The 20,775-nt window shown below is 32.8% G+C and overlaps 1 protein-coding gene across 1 annotated transcript in view; it reads right to left on the bottom strand.

The window, feature by feature from the left end:
• Positions 1 to 2,851: 2,851 nt before the first annotated feature.
• LOC125065090 (aminopeptidase N) overlaps positions 2,852 to 20,775 on the bottom strand; it is a 32,519-nt gene continuing 14,595 nt past the window's right edge. The window contains exons 2-14 of the mRNA XM_047672516.1: positions 17,702 to 18,439; positions 15,728 to 15,883; positions 13,874 to 14,167; positions 12,694 to 12,877; positions 11,940 to 12,096; positions 11,222 to 11,481; positions 10,646 to 10,847; positions 10,145 to 10,425; positions 6,291 to 6,490; positions 6,007 to 6,174; positions 5,629 to 5,772; positions 5,065 to 5,143; positions 2,852 to 4,846 (exon numbers count right to left, since the gene is read on the bottom strand). Of these exons, the coding sequence (XP_047528472.1) occupies positions 4,685 to 4,846; positions 5,065 to 5,143; positions 5,629 to 5,772; positions 6,007 to 6,174; positions 6,291 to 6,490; positions 10,145 to 10,425; positions 10,646 to 10,847; positions 11,222 to 11,481; positions 11,940 to 12,096; positions 12,694 to 12,877; positions 13,874 to 14,167; positions 15,728 to 15,883; positions 17,702 to 18,420 (3,006 nt within the window). The 5' untranslated portion in view covers positions 18,421 to 18,439 and the 3' untranslated portion in view covers positions 2,852 to 4,684. The remainder of the gene's footprint in view (positions 4,847 to 5,064; positions 5,144 to 5,628; positions 5,773 to 6,006; positions 6,175 to 6,290; positions 6,491 to 10,144; positions 10,426 to 10,645; positions 10,848 to 11,221; positions 11,482 to 11,939; positions 12,097 to 12,693; positions 12,878 to 13,873; positions 14,168 to 15,727; positions 15,884 to 17,701; positions 18,440 to 20,775) is intronic.

Here is a 20,775-nt window from a genome sequence, read left to right as displayed (position 1 = left end):
TTCATGGATACACCACTCGAGGCCACTCGAGGCGAGTTCTATTCCCGGCCAAGTCGATGTAGAAAAAGTTCATTAGTTTTCTATGTTGTCTTGGATCTGGGTGTTTTTGGTACCGTCGTTACTTCCCGATTTTCCATAACACAAGTGCTTTAGCTACTTACATTGGGATCAGAGTAATATATGTGATGTCGTCCAATATTTATTGTTATAAAGGAATAAGAAGTAATAGTCTTATTTATGTTAAGTACCTCTCTTATTCCACTCTTTTTTGTGGCTATTATTTGTGCCAGAAGCGCAAAGATTATTTCGCCAATGTCACATGCAATTGAGAAGACACAATGAAGATTGAACGGTACGCTCAAGATAACAGGGCTAATCTAATTTTGAAGGCATAATAGGAGTAGATTTTTTGTAAACCCATAACATAAAACGTGTTGTTTTAGGATATGGGCGTTATATAGTTAGATAAATATATAAACAAGCACAAAACCATTTCCAGCTCAATTATATTAAACTCAATGTGTTCAAAGTAAAAAATCAAAATATACTTTTTTCAAGTAGCTCCAAAATAGCGCTATGGAATCGTTATATTACAGTATTGAATTAAATTTAAAGCTATCACCGGTTCGGAAAATCTACCGTGAAGAACTTGAAGTAGAACTTTCTTTTCAGTTGGAAGAAACCGCCATTATATTTACATACAGATTTACTAAGTGGACTAATCACAAAAATGAACAAACATTCAACATTCAACATACTTTAGAAGGAAGAACGTCTTAAATGGAATGGAGAAGTTTTGGGGTAAAAGAACAGAAACGGTGATAGGGATCACCTTCGTCTAAGCCTCATTCACACTGACCTCTAACCCTAATTTAGTAAAATTATTACATTATTATTCATGTGGCGATTGCTATCGATCTTTGCTTTTGTTTAAACAATAACTCATTAAATATTTTCCTTACATACAAAAAATTGTAATCAAATATGTGTGATAGAATTAAAGCAGAATCATGTATTTCACGAATTATTGCTGAGTTCATATCAAACCGTATTAGAAAACACACGTTCGTTGATAAATATGCTAAACGTGATAAAGCAAAAATATTGATACCGATCGTATATTATTTAATCAAAAATGACCTAAATAATTTTAATGAAGAAACTGAAATACAATAAAACATTATTTGATAGTAACACGTGTTTCCCAGTTCAACTAACATATACTTTTACTTGAAAAAATCACCGGTAATGTCTATTTGCGAGGAATTACTAATACAGGGGGTATGTTCTATATTCCACTCGGGCTTATAAACACTTTGGTAGATTTTAATTTTGATTCACAAGCAACTTAAATTCTCACTACTGTATGGAACTAATATCACCACGCTGCCACTGGTTGTTGTTCGATACATATGTACCTTTATGGCAGATTCTCATCCGAAACATACAGCTTTTCTCACAATTTTTTCTTTCACCGCCGAGCATAAGATTAAATATAAACACAAGGTTATATGGGTTTGAACCTGATTATTGGCTCTGATTACATCAATCTACCACCATCACGTTGTAATAAGGATGACAAATCAGCCCCATAGGATCAGAATCGAACCTGCGCACTTCCATACTATTTGTAACAACAACAGATTCAATTCTTGCAAACATCGTGAGGGAACCTGAACGTGCTGGATGAGACTCTACCACGTGTATCCACAAGTCCGCACTGGAGTGGTGGAGTAAGGTACAAAACTTCTTCTCGAAAGAGAAGAGAGGCGGCCTTTGCCCAGTATTGGAACAACAATTAACAATTTGTTACTTATTATTATATTATATTTGTCAGTATATCTATTGATTTTAATTAACAAAAATAAATATTAAATGAAATAGATTTAAACTATTTCAGTCAAGTTTAGCCGTGCCGCCTCTCGTTGTTCAAACTGTAAAATAATTGAAACAATCGAGTTTACTGAAAACATTTATTTCTAAACAATTCAAAGTTACATTCGTATTCATTTACATACAATAAATTACATTTAATAAAAAATAAATTAAATTTTAAATTTTACGTTACACCCCTCGTGCTTTATCTATAAATGTTGTTTAAGAGGTGAGGCAGGACCGGATTAAGCATCTTGGGCCCCTAGTAAATGCACATCTCGGAACCTCTTCTCACGAATGTTCATTGGGTTTAAGCTTGGGGATCCAAGTTTAATTTCGTATCTCAATCGAAAAAAAAACCTTTCATTTATTTCACATATTGAGTCTGATGTCTCTGTCTGATTACATTAAACAGCTACAAGTTACAATTTATAATTGTTTAATTTCTAATTTTTTTCCGTGACATCAGGTATACCAAACCTAAAAAATAACTTGCCCCAACAATAGTTGATTTGATTTATAGGTTGAACAGGATTCGGGGATTTAAATTTCGCACATAGCAACATCGCATCACTGAAATTTCAGTAGCTTCATTTGTGTTTATAATTCATCTCGTGTTCAGCGATGAACTTTTATTTGTTTTCCTAGGATTTCATGTAACTTACATGTGTCGGATAATTTCTCCCTCGTGTATTAGATTTCCTACCGCCAAACAGCAATACTTAACTAACTAAGTAACTTCAGGCACAAGGGACATATTTTAGCTCCCTGGTTTGGATTTGTGTGATATAAGGAATGGGTATTATTTCTTACAGCGACGGTCTATATCGGTATATATCTAGGGTCGTGAGCATTTACCATCAGGTGATCCATTTGCCCGTCCTTCAACTAATAATAATAATAAATTAGTACTGTTTGAAGGGTGTCATAACATCTTAGCTCCCAAAGTTGGTGGCGCATTGGCGATGTATGATTTGTTAAATATTTTTTATACCGCCAACGTCTATGGGTGGTGGTGATCTATTTGCCTTACCTATATTATAAAAAAAGAAAATATTTAAATGGGTAAATAAATAAGTTTTCTTGCTTGTCTATGAATATTTCACAAAACTATCTTCTCTTCGGCCGCTTACGTTTTTAGGGCATTATTTGTTTAAAATTATGTATTAAGCGATACCGGATTAAACGTTGTATTTATCTGATCTACAATATCTGATTAGATGCGAACATAGTCCAGGAGATAACGGCAGAAAATTCCAATTGATTTAAACAAGTATGGAGACTAGTATTCGAATTACATATTAACGTAGAAAAAATTATGGTCATAGCATCGAACTTGTTGGATATATTACCATTGCCAAGTAAATTATATGTCAGCAAAATGCCATACTTATCTCTTCATGATTACTGATAGGGCTTCCAATTACAATATGTCTTATTTGATTGCGTTTGTTTCTTAGTAATTTCATCATTTCGTTAATGGGTATACTTACATACGTTTCTTCTTTCTTACCAATTTTGAAATAGTTTAAAGCATTTTCTACGATGCAGGCTAGGTGTCTAGTCTTGGTAGAATGGATTCCAAAACATGCAGTTCTTCTATGTTAACTTACATCGGTGAATCTTATCCACATTAACTCAGAGATATTTTGAGACACGTGATTTTCGGGTATCTCAATCCCTTATTTTTTCAATTTAATGCATTCATTATCAATTTAAGACAGACATCAAACTTATCACAAAAATAAATCCCTAGATTACTATTTAATGTTTATTTTTAAAAGGATTTATATATCATATAAAATACGAGCAGTTTTGAACAATTCAATCCAAGCGTTAAATGTCACTCTGGAGCTCAAGGGGACTCCCGTGATATTCTATGGAATATCATGGGAATGGCCTTATATATTACAAGTATTTTTCAGATCAAAACCGGTATCTATCAAAATATTATCACGTTCTAACGAAAATACCAATTACATTATAATTATAAGATAAATGTTACCGTGACTTATAATTAAGCTAGATTAAATAATATAGATTTAACTCTAACGAAATTTTTCGCAAATTTTAATATTTACAAAATCAAAACACGAACACAAACGATAAGTGTATTTGCAGTTACGACTATAAAATATGACAATCTAGACTCAATAATATTGAAGAACCTCCTTTTTGGTCACATTGATAATTTACAAACAAATCCTTATAAATGAACAAAGAAATATTACCATCTTACATTACTCTTACAATAAATTATTATGGTAATGTCCAGCTGATCATGCCGGAGAGATGGATGACTACGAGTAAAATTCTTTGACTTCATTTGATTTGTTTACGACAAGTTTTATTATACACTCTGATATGATTTTATTACATATAACATTTATTTATAATGAGTAATGGTGAACCGTGATGCTGATTGACTCTACGAAGACTAAAAACTTATTATTGCATATATATTCGCAAACACAGGTGCATTCTATATTAGCTTTCCAACCACTGTAACCAATGTCAGCATCCAAACGCCGAACTGCAACTAGAAAATCCTCGAAAAAAAGAACCTTTTATTTCGCAGACAAAAAATTATAACGGATAAAAATGAGGTTATTACAAAAAATCATACAGATTTCTTAGACTAGTTCGACAGTATTCTCATCGATCTTGTATTACAAACTACGATTATTCTATTACATCGATCTGTATCAGACTAAAGTTAACAATTAAATACGTATAAATTATGAACATACTTAGTTAGTATTCGGGAATTATGCTAAATTAATCACAAGTAGGAAATCGGTGCAATCGATCACGCATCTGTATGGAGTAGAGATTTGTCTGCATTTAAGAGCCAGTTGACGATCGTTTGGTAATTCTTTTCCATCCACTGGACGTTTGCTGCAGTTCGTTCCAGTACTTGCTGCACAGGTCGTCCAAGGTCACTGCAAGATGTTGCGACGAACCTCTTTAACTGGGAAAAGAAAACATTAAAATTAGAAATAGCAAATTAGTGCAATTGTGTTTTGTCATCCTCGTGTTTGCGGTGAATATGTGTTGTGGATTCCGATAACGAATTCTACCGAGAAAACAGATAAGAATCTTATCTTTATATAATTAAGTTTTGTTAGTGTTTATTTTCATTTACTAATTTTAATCATTATCTTTTATTTTATATAAAAAAAACTTTACCTCATCGTATTCATGAACTTGATTCAGTCTCCTGGTGACAACTTTGAGTATAGAGTTGAGGGTAGAGACAGATCCGACACTGAAAAAAATCCAAGCTAAAGTATGTAATGGATTCAATATTAATTTCAAAACGCTCACTTACTAAGTAAAATAATAACCTTGAAGCTCAGATTCTGATTGAGTCTCACTAAGAGACTCAATCATAATAATTCAAACCAGTAAATAGCCTTTGTTCTTCGATCTAGCTAATTTATAAGGCAGCAAATCTCGAGGTAAAGGACTCAATTCCCGCGACATATAAAAAAAAACCGAACTCTATTTGCACGTTAAAAGTTTTTTGTCAACGATTACTCAGTAGCAGCCCGAAGTTTAAGAACTCCCATTAGTTACCCTCCGCTAACTCCGAAATCACGTAAATCTGTTGATTCTACACCTGAACTATTTCAGGTCGTGTCCCCTTGGATTACGAGAGAGAAAGAACAAAGAGTGCACCTTTGGTTGTAAGCACACTGGTACAACTATAACACTTGTCAAGTGATTATTTCCATATAAAAAGTAACTCACTATTCTTTAAGTCTTTGCCAATTAGCTCTAACGAAGTTGAAAGCAATCGGCTCTCCGATAGAAGAACTAGCGACTGCTGAAAATACCCTCACTGTGTCTTGTTTACGTATTCCACTGTCGTTTCGAAGCGATAAGTCAAGATATCTGGAAAAAAGAACATAAAATCAACAGAATTGTAAGGATTATTATTAATATGGAATGAAGCTTAAGGTATCTAAATTAGTTTAGGAATTTCTGAGTAATATCTATTTTTAAATAATTCAAATAATATTTTTTAAAAAAAGCACAGTAAATTAACCACGAATAAATGCATAGTCCTTCGCTTTTTGAATAATTAAAACTCATTCAAGTAATCTCTTATATCGTAATAAACGAGACCTGTATAACAGATATGGTGCCCTGGTACATCCTAACACTGAGAGTAGTAGTTCTCTCTCAGAAGGAGCACTCGCCACCATAAAACGATCCCATGCAAAACGCCATTCCCTCGCACCTCCCGCTTGAACCCCGACGCAATACACAGTACTTCTAATATCTGCGTGTATCCTGAAAATACAATTTGTGTTTTACGTTTTAAGCTCATATATTCACGTAAAGGCATTTCAGAGATAACGGTTACTACTAAAAGTGCCCGCTTGTCCAATAACCTTATAAAAACTTACTCGTTATATGCATCGGGATTAGGGGTTAACATCCAATTCGTGTACATCCTGACAGCGTGTTCCAAACAATCCACATGCTGGAGATGGCAAGCTGTAGAAAGCATGTCCGCTCTGTGCTGAGCTCGAACTACGCTCTCATTCGCAGATACTTCCCACCCAAGATCCTGAACTGCGCCGCTTAAGAGACGTAATACGTAACTCTGAAAATAAGTTTCATTTTACAAAAAAATCCTTAAGAAAGGCACTTTTTAGTTTAATTGGAAATACCTATTCAGATAATAAATACATTTCAAATTCGAGAGCTAATATGTTACGTCACTTGTCTCTGAAGTTATATGTGCCCACTCATCCTTCAAACAGGAACACAACAATTCTAAGAATTGCTCTTTGGTGGTAGAATATTGGATGAGTTTCTTTCGCCGGGTCTTCTCAGGTCAGGGTGTTATTTTTTCCGAACCGTTGGTAGTGTTTAATTTGACCATCAAAAAGGAAGTGTAATGCTTCTATATTGAATAAAGGAATTTGAGTTTGAGTTAAGTTTGAGTTTGATGAGTGGGTGGTACTTAGGTTGTACAATACCCTACACTGGGTAAATTTTATATTGTTTTCAATTTTGCATCAAACTAAGCATACGAATCAAATTTTAAGCTTGTGGGATCGGTACTTAATAACAATAATATTGTCATTTAGACTTATATTTTAAAGTAAATATAATTGGTTTTCCTATCAAAATACTATTTACAGCGGGTTTTAATCGATCATAAACGTTATCATTAAGAACTGTGTTATAGATAACTTGATACGCTATTAAGAAACTAAAACATTATAAAAATACCTTAAATTTATTATATTTGTAATGCAATGTTATATAAAAATATCGAGCAATAAATTCCAGAAATTAAATTTAATTAGGTATATACATTTCGTAATAAAAATAAAATACGGTGATATTTTCTGTGACTTGAGTTTCTTATATTTAAACGATTACTACTACAAACAATAAAATACCAGTAGATAATTAAAATTTCGTATTCATATAAATAATTTTATAATTAAGATATATACGCCACATTAATAACTAAGTCACCACAAACAGATACGTATCATCTGTAAATATCAATAGATATAAAAAATATATTTTAAGTGATAACTTCTTATGGGAGGGTAAACCTCTTCTTTACGTAACACCAGTATGTCTGGCTTCCCTTTCTCTTACGGCAGCGGTAGGCAGGCTTTCCTCTCACACTCTAATTAGAGCTAGCCTTATTTCGGACAGTCTAAGTTATCACTTCTGTCAGGCGTCTCGAAAGCAACACGTATTTTTTTCATGAAAATAGGTTGGGAGATCAGCTAATGCGCGTCTTGATGGTAAATGATCACCACCGTCACTACCGTCACCGTCACCACCATCACTATTGGCATTTTAAATATATTAACAGTCCCTTGGTTATGTTATGTCCCTTGTGCCTCTCCACTGACTTACTCGCTCTTCGAACCGGAATACAACAATAATAAGTATTTCTGTTTATTTATTAATGAAATTGCAAAACAAAAGAAATCTAAATTTTTTTAGAGCCTTAAATGACTGGTCAGTCATGTGGAGATTCCTAGCCACATTGGTGGTCTTTTGGCTATGTTATACGGCTGCAATTTCCGAAGAACCCCTCATTAGACTATTAAACAAGCATTGTATTTTTTTTATTAGCTTATTTTTTTATGATATAGGTGGCAAACGAGCAGTAGTCTCACCTGGAAAGTATCTATCACCGCCCATGGACATCTGCAAACCGAGAGGCTTGCAATTGAGTTGCCGGCCTTTAAGAATGTGTTCGCTCTTTTCTAGAAGGTTCCTAGGTCGTACCATCGACAGATGGTTCCAGCGTGTTGTTATGAGGCAAAAAATGGCCTAAAAATCGCGCAGTTGTGCTGCATGTTTGTTTGATCGTTCCGGTCATCAGAGTGAGTGAAGGGTCTGATATTGTCTGTGCTTGCGTACATTTATCTTATGCTCGTGCACCATGAGGGACCAGATGAGGAGCCGAAATCAAAATTTTGAGAACATGAGAGATTGCTTTACGATCGAAAAACAATTTTACTTAATTTCGGCAACTATTATTATTATTACTCTGAAGACAGTTTGTTTGATAAAGATCATTTTATGGGGATCAATTCGGTGTGTTTTTTTTTTAAATTGACTTAATATGATAAAAACTTAAATAATAACATAATATATTAGAATGAAAGACTTTCCGTCAATATATATTTATATATATAAATAAAAACGAAAGTAACTCTGTCTGGCTTTCCCGTCTAAGCTACTGAACTAATTTGATGAAACTTAATACATGAAACAAGTTGAAACCCGGGACGAATACTTGTTTATAATTCACCTTTCCAGGGGTTAAAATGAAGGATGTTGTTTATATTTTATACAGACATGCGTCTTTAATTTTGAAGATTTAAATGTACAAATTAATTAAGTTATTGAAAAAGTTACAAAATGTTATCAAATGTTATGTAATGATATATATAAGGCGTCATAATAACTAGTAGAATGATTCAACCATAAATTATAGTTATTTTATCAGCGTCGACGTCACCATTTTTATCAAGTTTAATTAACCGTGTAAAAGCCATTAAATATAATGATGTACCAAAATACTATCGAAAAAATTATCTATGGTATAAATATTTCATGAAGATAAAATTAACTCGATTACTTCCCGCAAAAATTAACCATAGCTTAAACGTAGCTGAAGATTAATTCTACTTATTTATATCGGTTACGATAAAATCTCGATTTTATTCCGATCCAACTTTGACCGAGCCGCAATTGGTTCCTTGGATTTGTAGAATAGATCCACGTATCAACGGCAACGTTTCGATTAAAACTATCAATTTTTTGCTTGAATTGGGGACTAATCCTTCTCACTAATTTATTTAATGGTCGAATATGAGATGTTACAATATAAGCGAATGATCCCAGAAAGGGACCATCCTCAAGTAATATTCAAAATATTAAATAATATTTTCATCTTGCAATCTAACAAAATTTACCAACAATTTCTTTACTGAGCCTTGTTATCCTCACAAATATACTGTAAAATAGTATAACGCAGTCATGGTTGTATTAATTTATTATCGCTGCTTATTCTTATTTTAGTACTACCAACGCCATCTATTATCATTTTAAAGAAATAATATTTATTATTTATGAAGATAAGATACAAAACCGTAAATCTTTACACGTACGTCAGTATCGCTGTTTAATAATTGCTTGCAATATCAGTCAGTACGTATTTTTCTTCGAGGCGAGGAATTTTTACATTGAACCAGCAATACTAGTATAAGACTACACCGTTCGTCTAATGGCTATAAGGCTACAAATCCAAAGGTTCAAAATTTTATTTCCGAGTCAATCAAAATATACGGAGTCTTAGCGATTGATCATAGTCCAGTATCAGTCCTTAATTTATAGGCGATGAGTTATAATCAATATAAAAAAAAATTAGGGAAGCGGTTTTTATTTGAAAAATACTAAAACAAAATATATAAAACTTATACTAGAATATACACCGCGTTTCAAAGGTCTTAAGGTTTAGAATATACTACACGACGTAACGTCTGCCAAGAATTGTGTTTGTAAATAAATAAACCTTTAAAAATAAATGAAAATACTATTTTTGTTTTGACTTACTAAAAAGCGACTTAACCCACATACGTAGAACTAATAGCAGAAGATACAGCTGTTTTCGTAAAAGATTTCAGTATATAATATGTTATTTGTTGACATATGTGTCAGACAACGACTATCGAGGGTTTTGTAATAAATATATAAAGAAGATTAACCTTACCTTATACTCGAGATAATACGCTCCCTTCGATAGCATCGTATCAATGTACCCCAAAGCTACAAGCCCCGCCTTCCAGGGCACATAGCTTCTCTCATGGAACAAGTAACTAGATATATCCAAAGCTGTTTTGTAATCGAGACGTCCAGAAAGAGCAAGGTTCATAGCGTCGTCGATTATTTGAGCTCTATTGATTGGGTGTATTTCTTCAAAGCGAGATGGATTGTTTAGAACTTTTATCAACAATTTCCAGTTGTTCTGGTCGTAGTTAATTCGGTAGAAGCCTGCCGGTAAAATAACACATTTAATAAAAATAAACCATTAAATAAAATCAACGACATTATATACCTAATTCAAAAATATTAACAAAACGATACTTTCAACAGTCGCACTTCTTATACGGCATTAAGCCTTATCTAAAATCACAATTCCATTTCTATTGACATCAATATAATTGGAGAAATTACAATATATTTAAGAGAACGCTTAAGTAATACAACTCACCTGTTTGCTGAATGTTAGCTATGAGCCAATCGTTTTCGTTCACGGATATATTGTCGACTACAATAGATCTTTCACCCCTGAGCCACAACTTGGGTCGGGTTGATTCGAAGTCTTTTTCAGAAGCTGTAGTATATGATATAGGGATCCACCACACTGATGAATTGTGTTCATACGAAGTGTCATTTATTAAGACAAATCTTTCCTGGAATCAATAATCTGTTATATCATTCACAGAATGAGAAATATAAAAAGTATTCCCTTATTTATTGATACAATTTCCGAAAAATGTAATAATAAAAGATAAGTGAAAAAATCAGTATAACCAGCGGTGTAGTACTTTTCCGCAACACATAATGAGTATAAAACTTTTTGAGCATAGAATGCATACTTTGTGTTTAATTTATTTATTGTCTTTACGTTTATTGACTTCTCTATCCACCTATCCAAGACCAAGCAACTTCGCAATATTTGGCTTTTTAACACTAGTTATTGTTATACGAGTTTTAATTTTTCTCAAAATAATGCCTAATCAAACCTAACCAACCCAATATGTCTATTAAATTTGATGGTCTTTACCTGTCTAAATGTAATTGATCCACTTTTATAGTCTCTAATAATAGTAAGTACAGGAAAACCAGTCTGCAAAGTCCAAGAATCCATTACAACGCCAACGTCAGCATCAAAAGCGTCCTTCTCTCTAGCGGCATTGGTAAGAGCACTCCATAAATCACGCTGTTCTGCATCTCCGAACTTTTTCGCATTCAAATAATCAGTTATGCCAGCATTGAATACGTCATCGGTTAAGAAATGATTCATCATTCGAAGTATTGCCGAACCTATATACACAAAAAGAAAAAAACAAATTTAAAGATAACGATACCAATAAACGCTTTTACCTATTACGTATTCGTAAAATCTATGACTGCCTCATTAGTCATTTGGCTAGCCTAAGGCCACCCTGAGATCTTAGGTTCAAACCACTGATCGCACAAATAAAAATGTGCATATACTCCCATGCCTCGGAAAACTCGTAAAATCGTCGATCGTGAGTTTTAGACTCACGATCTTTCTGTCAAATTTCCCATCAGATTATAAGAGAGAAGGAATAGAGAGTGTACTTGTTTTTGTCAACACACCTATGTACAATAATAATATCTCTATTTATTTATATATTAGTGTAAGGTTAGTCTCCCTTAAGAACAGCCGCTGTGACCCAAATCGGTTTGGAGGTCCTCATAATCCACAATATGTCTAACAATACAAATAAATTTATGTTGAATTTAATGCTCCATACCTTTGCCGTAAGAAATTTTATCGAATATAGCCCCGATTTCTTCTGGATTTCCAACTTCAACTGATATTTGATGCGAGGATGTCAAAGCGTCTAACTTAAAAACGCTTTGAACTTCGTTAAGTATGAAAATTTCCATTAGCTTCCAACTTTTTTCAACCTAAAATTCATATTATTCAGTATGGATGATTAATTTTTTGCTAAGTAATGACATTGTTATGATAATGCAAATCAATAAATCGCAAATGCAAAAACAATTTTATCAGTGATTACATTGATGACATTTTTACATTCTTATTGAATGAGTCATAATTATAAATATACTTGTTTTTTATTATTAAGTAGTAAGAGTTCGAAACTATCCCAATGCCGGGCTATTGCTTTCTTCCCTCCTAAAGAGAAACTTTTTCAAACTACTTCATGATTCATATGATAATGTTTCGTAATGTTTTAGAATAAATAAATCTCAAAAAAAAAAATACAAATGCCGAGGTGCCTCAGTGGTTAATTTGTGTTCATAATTTATTCGGCGTTCAGTGGTTAAAGAAAGTTTTTTGTGGAAGCCCGCAAGTCAATTCTGTGCAAACTATTTTTATTTAAAATTGATTTTGATCCATATATTAATCTATTTGAATTGAATTGTATTGCATAATAATAAATTCCGAACCGGTGGTAGATTTTTGACAATCAATAAGCAAGTGCAAACACTTCTATATTGAATAAAGATTTTTTGACTTTGACATAAATGGCTTCTTACGGCATCAACGGCGACATATTCAACGTAACTCGCGAACCCTTCGTTAAGCCATATGTCCGACCACCATGCAGGTGTGACAAGGTTTCCGAACCACTGGTGGGCGATTTCATGGGCCACCACTGCCGCTACACGTGCCTTTGCTGTAGTTGGAGAAACTCCATTATCGTACAGCATTGCTATTTCCCTGAAAACGAAATATCCTTATTTATAATCTTACTTAAAATTAAGGAGATTTCTGTAAGGCCGTCAGAATCTTAAATGATCTGCCAGACCACCCATTCATTGATCTACCGGCAAACTTTAAATACATGTTCCGGTTTGAGACTAGATTAGTGTTTTATAATTATTTTCATAATCTTATAATTATTAATAGTTATTTGAAAGTAACGATTGCTATGCTTTAACCGTAATAGCCCCACAGAACAAATGGAATAAGAAGGTGCTGTCGAAGTCAGTAAATTAAAAAAGAACCTCGTGTACTGATTACAATCCAAACATATAAAGCGTTTGTTTACAACATATGCCAATTTTTAAAGTTTTGACAACCCTTAAATATACTAATAAAAGAAAATGTTTTCTATAAAATCTTAGTTTTATATATTTTACATGTATTAATTCTAACTTATATTAAACTTAATTTAAAATTATTGTTATTCTATTAAGTAATATATTAACAAAGAGGTTAATATTACACTTTCAGGAGCACTTTCGGTCTCACGGACCGTGCGCGGGTTACATTATTTGAAGCAGGTATCGGAAGGTTAAAACTATTAAAATTACAAGTTATATGGTAGAAGTATAAAATTGGGGATGATGACGTTAATTCCTACAAATATTGTACATTTTCTATATAGATATACTTAGAATAAAAGCATTCAAACTTTTATCCTCAGAAATATCAATGACACGTAATCAATAAGAATCCGAATACCAAAATATAACCATCCAAAATTCGCACGTTAAAATTATCCAAGTCACTGAGTTTCAAGCGCTTTAAGTGAGTTGAATTATTTAAGCGCCAGCACTCTAAGTGATGAAACGGTAATGGAGCGTTTCGAGATGCTTTCATGAAGTTTTGATGCATAAATATTTCATACGTAAACAATGCCGATATATTATTAACAGTTTTTTTTTTAATGAATTCGATTTAATTTTGTTCTAAATTTAAAAATTAACATACCTAAACGTGAGTAAACCCCAATTTTCCATCGCTCCAGCTTTGAAATCCGGTAACGCAATCATGTCAATCTTCGGCAACGGGAACTTTATCTTGTAGTATTCTTCTAAAAATGATAGTATCTTCGGGCCAATAGCTAGTGCGTACGCAGCTGAGGGTAGCGCCTCCTTTCTTGCCCAAACCGAAAAGTTATTGTCACTCATGTTAGCAAAATCGGTGACGGCGAAAGCGACGAGATACGTCGACATAGGCAGAGACTCCGCGTAGTGATCCCAGACGTAATCTTTTAATATGGCACTATAAATAAAGAAAAATATATTTAATACTACTACAACAAAACGAAGAGCCGAGATGGCCCAGTGGTTAGAACGTGTGTATCTTAACCGATGATTTCGGGTTCAAACCCAGGCAGGCACCACTGAATTTTCATGTGCTTAATTTGTGTTTATAATTCATCTCGTGCTCGGCGGTGAAGGAAAAAATCGTGAGGAAACCTGCATGTGTCTAATTTCCACGAAATTCTGCCACATGTGTATTCCGCCAACCCGCATTGGAGCAGCGTGGTGGAATATGCTCCAAACCTTCTCCTCAAAGGGAGAGGAGGCCTTTAGCCCAGCAGTGGGAAAATTTACAGGCTGCTAATGCTAAAAAAAAGCAACAAAACGAACTTAGGAGTCTATTTATGTTTAAGAACAAGTTCAACAAAAACCTACCTTCAGATATAAAGGTAAGATAAAGGAAACATACATATATAATTAAAAGCTAAATAAAGCTATTATTCAAGGGGATATTGGATGCAGACAAGTTTTTAAAATACCAGATATATTTTTTATCGATTTTTTTTTATTGCGTCGAGAACTAAACGATTTTAAACAAATTTATGACATAATAATAATTGACCAAATAATATAAAAAAAAATTAAATATTTTAAATTAATAGACGTAGGATATTTTAATAAGAATATCTGTTATTATCAACGCTTATAGAACACAGAGATTTGAACTTGTTGACAGATATTACGATGCGGGTTGTTGACTCAATAAATGATGTGTTTCAAACGACAATTTGTTGTTTGTACAAAGGGATATGTTTGTTTGTATAAAGGGTGTGATATAAGAAAAGGGTGATCATTAACACTTTTAATACGATAATCGGTTAAAATCAAAAATGCTTATATTTTAGTTACTTCGATATAATGTCAATTGCGCATTCTATATTATATAAGCCGATATCAACGTGGTCCTATAGGAAAATCCAATTCAAAGTTAATTAAAGGACATAAAATTATTTTCCAAGTGTTATAGTAGTCACTAAGTTATTGTGTGCACCCAGGACCATCTTACTCCACTGGACGCCACGTGTTAGGGTGCGTCTCGGTGATGATGGTCACGTCTTCGAATATCAATTAGGCACCACAGAAGATCTCTTTTTGGAGACGAGGGTGAGATAGTAAACACTGTAATCTAATTTAACACCATCCACTACGTCCAGAGCTGAGGTGCAATCTTATGGGAGACACTCTAAAGGCCAGTAGAGCCAACAGCATTTAAACAATAAAGAGTCAATAAACCTTGTTCCGCTTAAGATAGGACTTAAGATTCTAGAATAGAATAGAAGACACGCGTTCTAACCACAGGGCCATCTAAATGTATATCTTTAATTGTATCCCATAAATTATACACCTGTTTTATTTATTTTTGGTCAATTAACAACAACAGAGAATTAAAAACATACACATAATTTATCAACATTTCTATGTCAACCAACTTAAAATATATTTATATACTTTAAACAAAAAAAAATCCACCATAAACTTTACGATATATATAGTTTAAAAAAATGAAAACAAAACTTACTGTGGTTCTTTGCCAACAATATTCATATTTGAAACCGAAGTCATGTTGCTGGGCCGGGCGATGCTGATTGTGAATTTAGCCTTCAATGCGGGCTCGTCCCAGCAGGGAAAAGCGCGGCGGGCGTCCGTTGCTTGGAACTGGGTTACGGCTATCCATCTGCCACAGAAATATAACGTCATATGCACTCGCTCTGTCAAAATATATAACTGTTTATATATAAATTAAAGTATTCATATTCAACAGTAAGCGTTAACATTTGAGAAAATGCGTAATTACATTCCAAGTCACAGCTTTACATGACAATTCAATTATGATAAAAGATTACTCGAATAGAGAAAATGTTGATTTTAATTCAACATCCGGCAAATATTTTCTTTTCTTTTTATACTCGTACCGTGTACCCGACTGGATATCCCATAGGAAACATCATATAGAAACATACCGAATTAGACATTGAAATAAAACTAGTTTTTAACGGATTTAATCGCGTATATTAATTATTTTAACATCCAATATACGCGATTAAATCCGTTAAAAACTAGTTTTATTTCAATGTGTAATAATCGCGAAAATCTAAGACAACATTATACCGAATTAGAGTTTTTGGGTAATCGCATTACCTATGCCTAACCAAATTAAAATTCCAAAAATTACCAACTTCTTTATATAAATTTAACCCCAAAATAATCGGCTTAGTTTTGAAAATCACTGTAACAATTTTTTTTATTCATAAATAAACGCATAATGAATATTTTTAATTTTATTTCTAGAATCTATTACTCAATTCAGCCTATTCAATTACACTCTCTTGGGTGATGAATAGAAGAACAAACTCTGATTCCCATTTTTCCCAGCTGTCACAAATAAAGGGTTTCTATACTTTCATCCTAATTTTCACCACCTTAAGTGTAGCAATTTCGAAAAAGCTTCAACCGATTGTCATGTTTCTGTCATCCACATGTCAAATTCCAAATAAAGTTTCCAAAATGTATTTTGTAAGGCGGTAAATATAGGCATTACCCCTATAGGAGATGATATTTGTAAAATCTATGTGCGATAAGGAATTCTGTGCAAAATTTCATCCCATTCGACCCAACGATTTTGCTGTGCGTTGTGTCGGTCAGTCGTTTCAAAATTTTATTATGTAGATATACCAATGATCATATGACATAGACATACATATATTTTGTATAGTATAAGATTATTTAAATTGTATTTTATTATAAAAGAAAAAAAAAACTTAAGTTATAAAATTTAAAATTAATTCCACATTAAGATGCCGAGCGTCGGCTCATTGATAGAGCATAATACGGACACGTACATACACACATAGTAAACGATTATGCTGACCTCCTACTGAGAATACTAAAAGGTGCCATTAACAGTTCAAGCTGAATATCCGTATCGCTCTGGTGACATGCGATACTGTCATCACATTTGCGATTTTTTATACGAATTAATTAGACGTATCACATAACTAAGACATTTAAAGTGTTTTTTCTTATTAAAAAGAACTATTTTATTAAGAAAATTCCAACATTTTATAAGAAAAAAATATAGATACGAGTATATTCCAATGGTAAAGTAAACATATATATACTTTAGATTTACATATTCTGTCCAATAACACTACAAACAATGATTAATTGACATTTCTTTATTAACACAGCATTATTCCACTTAATAATTTACTATATCTACTTTATGTTGTTTACTTTAACAACTTTCATTGATATTAAAAACGGTATAGAAATATTTTATAGATCCGCTAAGGATGTCCTGTCAGATCAAGGTCAAAACTATTTATCTTCACTCCACCCATTTATTTATATATTGGTTGTTTTTAAAACAATAACATATTTTTGGTAAGAACTGTTTACTAAATCTGTATTTTCTAGACCATTTCCAATCATTTTAGAACCATTCAATTAAAGCTATTAGTACAAAAATTTAATTTAAATAAAATATAGTTACCTTTTGACTTTCTTTTCTTCGTAGGAACTTCTATAGAATCCATGAAGATTATCATTTAATATACCGCTGTAAGTTATATTCAGGACATATTGTTGTCCCGCTATCAAAGGTTCCGCAGTACTTATGATGTGAAACTGTCTCGGAACGTCCACCGCGCGTCTCGTAATCAAGATTTCCTTTCCGTCTTCTTTCTTGTACAGTTCTATTCTATGAAAACTCAATTCAACACCATGAAACGTGACTGTATTCGTTTTATTTTTAACTGTTATAACGACACTAATCTCGCCATCGAATGTGAAATTACCTTCAAAGATATAAGGTGTTAATTTAAGATAATAGCGATCGGGTTTGATGTTAGTGGGTAATCTGACGTCAGTAACAGCGTTCTCATCACCCTTGGTAGTTGATTCGATATGTTTTGTTGTACTCTCTACTGGTAAAACACTTTTACTATTTTCTGTACTTAACGGTATCACTAGTAACTTTGATTGTTCACAATGTGATAATTCGAATTTCGTTACATTTGCTAATTGATCAGTCCTAGGACACGCTGCGAAATTATACACTATGAAAGCTGTAGCGATAAGTGCTAGAGCGAATATGATGAGGATGACAAATGTGAGGCTCTTAGAGAGGTAGACACCTCGCTTGGTCTTCGTAGAGAAGTCAGTCTGAAGATTGCCGTCCATTATGGTCAATGGCTCTCGTCCTTGGGTCATCACAGGAGCATCGCCTCGACTGAAAAATACAAATAAAAAACATTTAATGAGAAGAAGAAAAGAGCCAGCATCTTAAGTCGTAGATATCGTGAGAGCCAAAATATTTTCCCGTGAAGGAAGATCCGTTAAAATCATCAGAGCTTATTTTGAGTTTTAACAACCAATATGGCGACAGATTCACCCATCATTCGTCAGCAAAAGCATTCCCAAGATATTCTGCTTTATTATCAGATAGCAGTCAAACGTAAAAAACTGCCAAGTCAATTTTATTGACTTAAAGGATACGTATAATAATTATGCGCATTTCCGGAAGTTCTCGTACATGTCTGAAAATGTCTTCCGGCAAGAAGTTTTCCTCACGATATTTTCCTTAATCGCTCAACTCGAAATGGATGCAACGATGATGTGAAAAAAATATGATTCTTAGATCAAGATTTATACTCAGAATTAAAACCGCAACCTTCAAACATGGTTACACTTAATAATCTAGTGGTTTCTAAAATTTAGATATTGATGGTGTCTGGTGCAGCATTTGCATTAAAATATCGTAGATCCGAATAACAGAAAACACAGAACAAAGTACACGGACACCACGTGTATGGAGATACGAATATCTGAAGAAAAAGACCTGCGTACTTCTTAGATCATGACATGATGACTAATACTTTTAGTTTATTGGGTAATAAATTAACTCTTGTTATTGTACGTCGTGTCAACGTTAATGTCTCTCATCGTATGTAGCTCACGTACAACGTTCAATCTTCAAACATCTTTATATTTTTTAAATGGAGCTTCTACACTTATAGTTATTTGAAATTACTTTTCAATTAATTTCTTTTAATTTGCCGTCTTAGCTGACATTGACAACCATTGAGGTTATGCTCATTCTGCACATTAAGCATTAATGTTGAAGGTTTTTTTTCTCGTTTCATTCAATACTTTATTTCGTAGAAAAAATCTATTACAGCAATAACTTCTTAATCTTAACTAATATTTTAAAATGGGAAACTGAGTTTGTTTGTTATGTTTTAACTACGCAACCGATTATCACAAAATATTACACACACGTTTTCACTTAACCAACCCACAAGCGGCCGAAGTCACGAGCTGAAACAACTACGTAGATTTTAATTTCAAACAATTAACGCTCCTGTTTAACATAAAATAGTCTTAAAAATTTTCTGTAAGTTTGTTTTAAAATATTAATTGTGTATAATAATAAATAGTAAAGTCATACGAAGGACCTCTTTGGGAAACTCAAGCTGAACAATAACTTTAAGAAAGATTTTATTTAAGTTGTGGAGAAGAAAGGAAAGAGTTACTTGAATTTTATGTTCAGAACTTTGGAGTTGAGCCAAGAAACAGTTTCTAGAATAAATTTAACTTATCATATAACTTTTTATATTATCAAACTTTCTTAAATTAAATAGTAATGTTATATGAATGTATTAAAAATAGAAAATAAAATATGAAATTACACTTCGTTAGGCAAAAAAAAAACTTTAATTTAATTACTATATTTTTTCGACAAAACAAAATACTTTTTTTTTATATATTGCTAAGTTTCTAAGTATATTAGAAAGATGCATCAAATATCTTCTATGTATTTGTTCTTAACACAGATAAAATCCTCAGAACAGGATTTTAGCCAATATTTTTGAGAGTAACATGCCAGATTCTGCATGTTGCCGGTGTTAGAGTTATGAAGACTCAAGTGAAGCCGTAGGGTAGCTGATAGCTAAGGGAATATAGAATACGCCTGTTATTGCAAACAATCGTATTCTATAATATATCTTATTTCTTTGATAATAGGTACCATAGCTGATTGTAACTTACTTGATTTAAAAAATTCAAATTTATATTTCCAAGCCGCTATGATGCTTTTAACCTATTTCTTAATCACTACTAACTGTATATGTGTCGTAATCTTTGTTACATCCATTATAATATGTCGTAAAATTAAAATACGACTACTAAAACATATAACCCATAATAACATATGTTCAATATCTGTCCCAATTACCAAGTCTGGAGAATAGGCGAAAAATATTGTCAATGAAATTTTTATTTAATCTATTTAATAATAATATTGACTGTTCGGAACTTTTATCAAAATTCTATTTAAACGTCCCTCACAATAATTCCCGTCATATGAGCCATTTATTTTATACTAGATTATATAAAACGCAACTAGGTAGGAATTCCATCATATCGAGATTATCATTGTTATACGTCACCATCAATATTAAAGTAAAAGATTTAGACATATGTCACGATAGTCGACCTTTATTCAATCGAAAAATAAAGAATTTCATTTGTGCTCAATTCTAATCATATGGTTTATCTTATTAATTA

This window comes from Vanessa atalanta, chromosome 7 (genome assembly GCF_905147765.1).
Source record: "Vanessa atalanta chromosome 7, ilVanAtal1.2, whole genome shotgun sequence".
Taxonomy (NCBI): Eukaryota; Metazoa; Arthropoda; class Insecta; order Lepidoptera; family Nymphalidae; genus Vanessa; species Vanessa atalanta.
The sequence above is the reverse complement of the archived record's forward strand: the minus strand, read 5'-3'. Positions and strand labels throughout refer to the sequence as shown.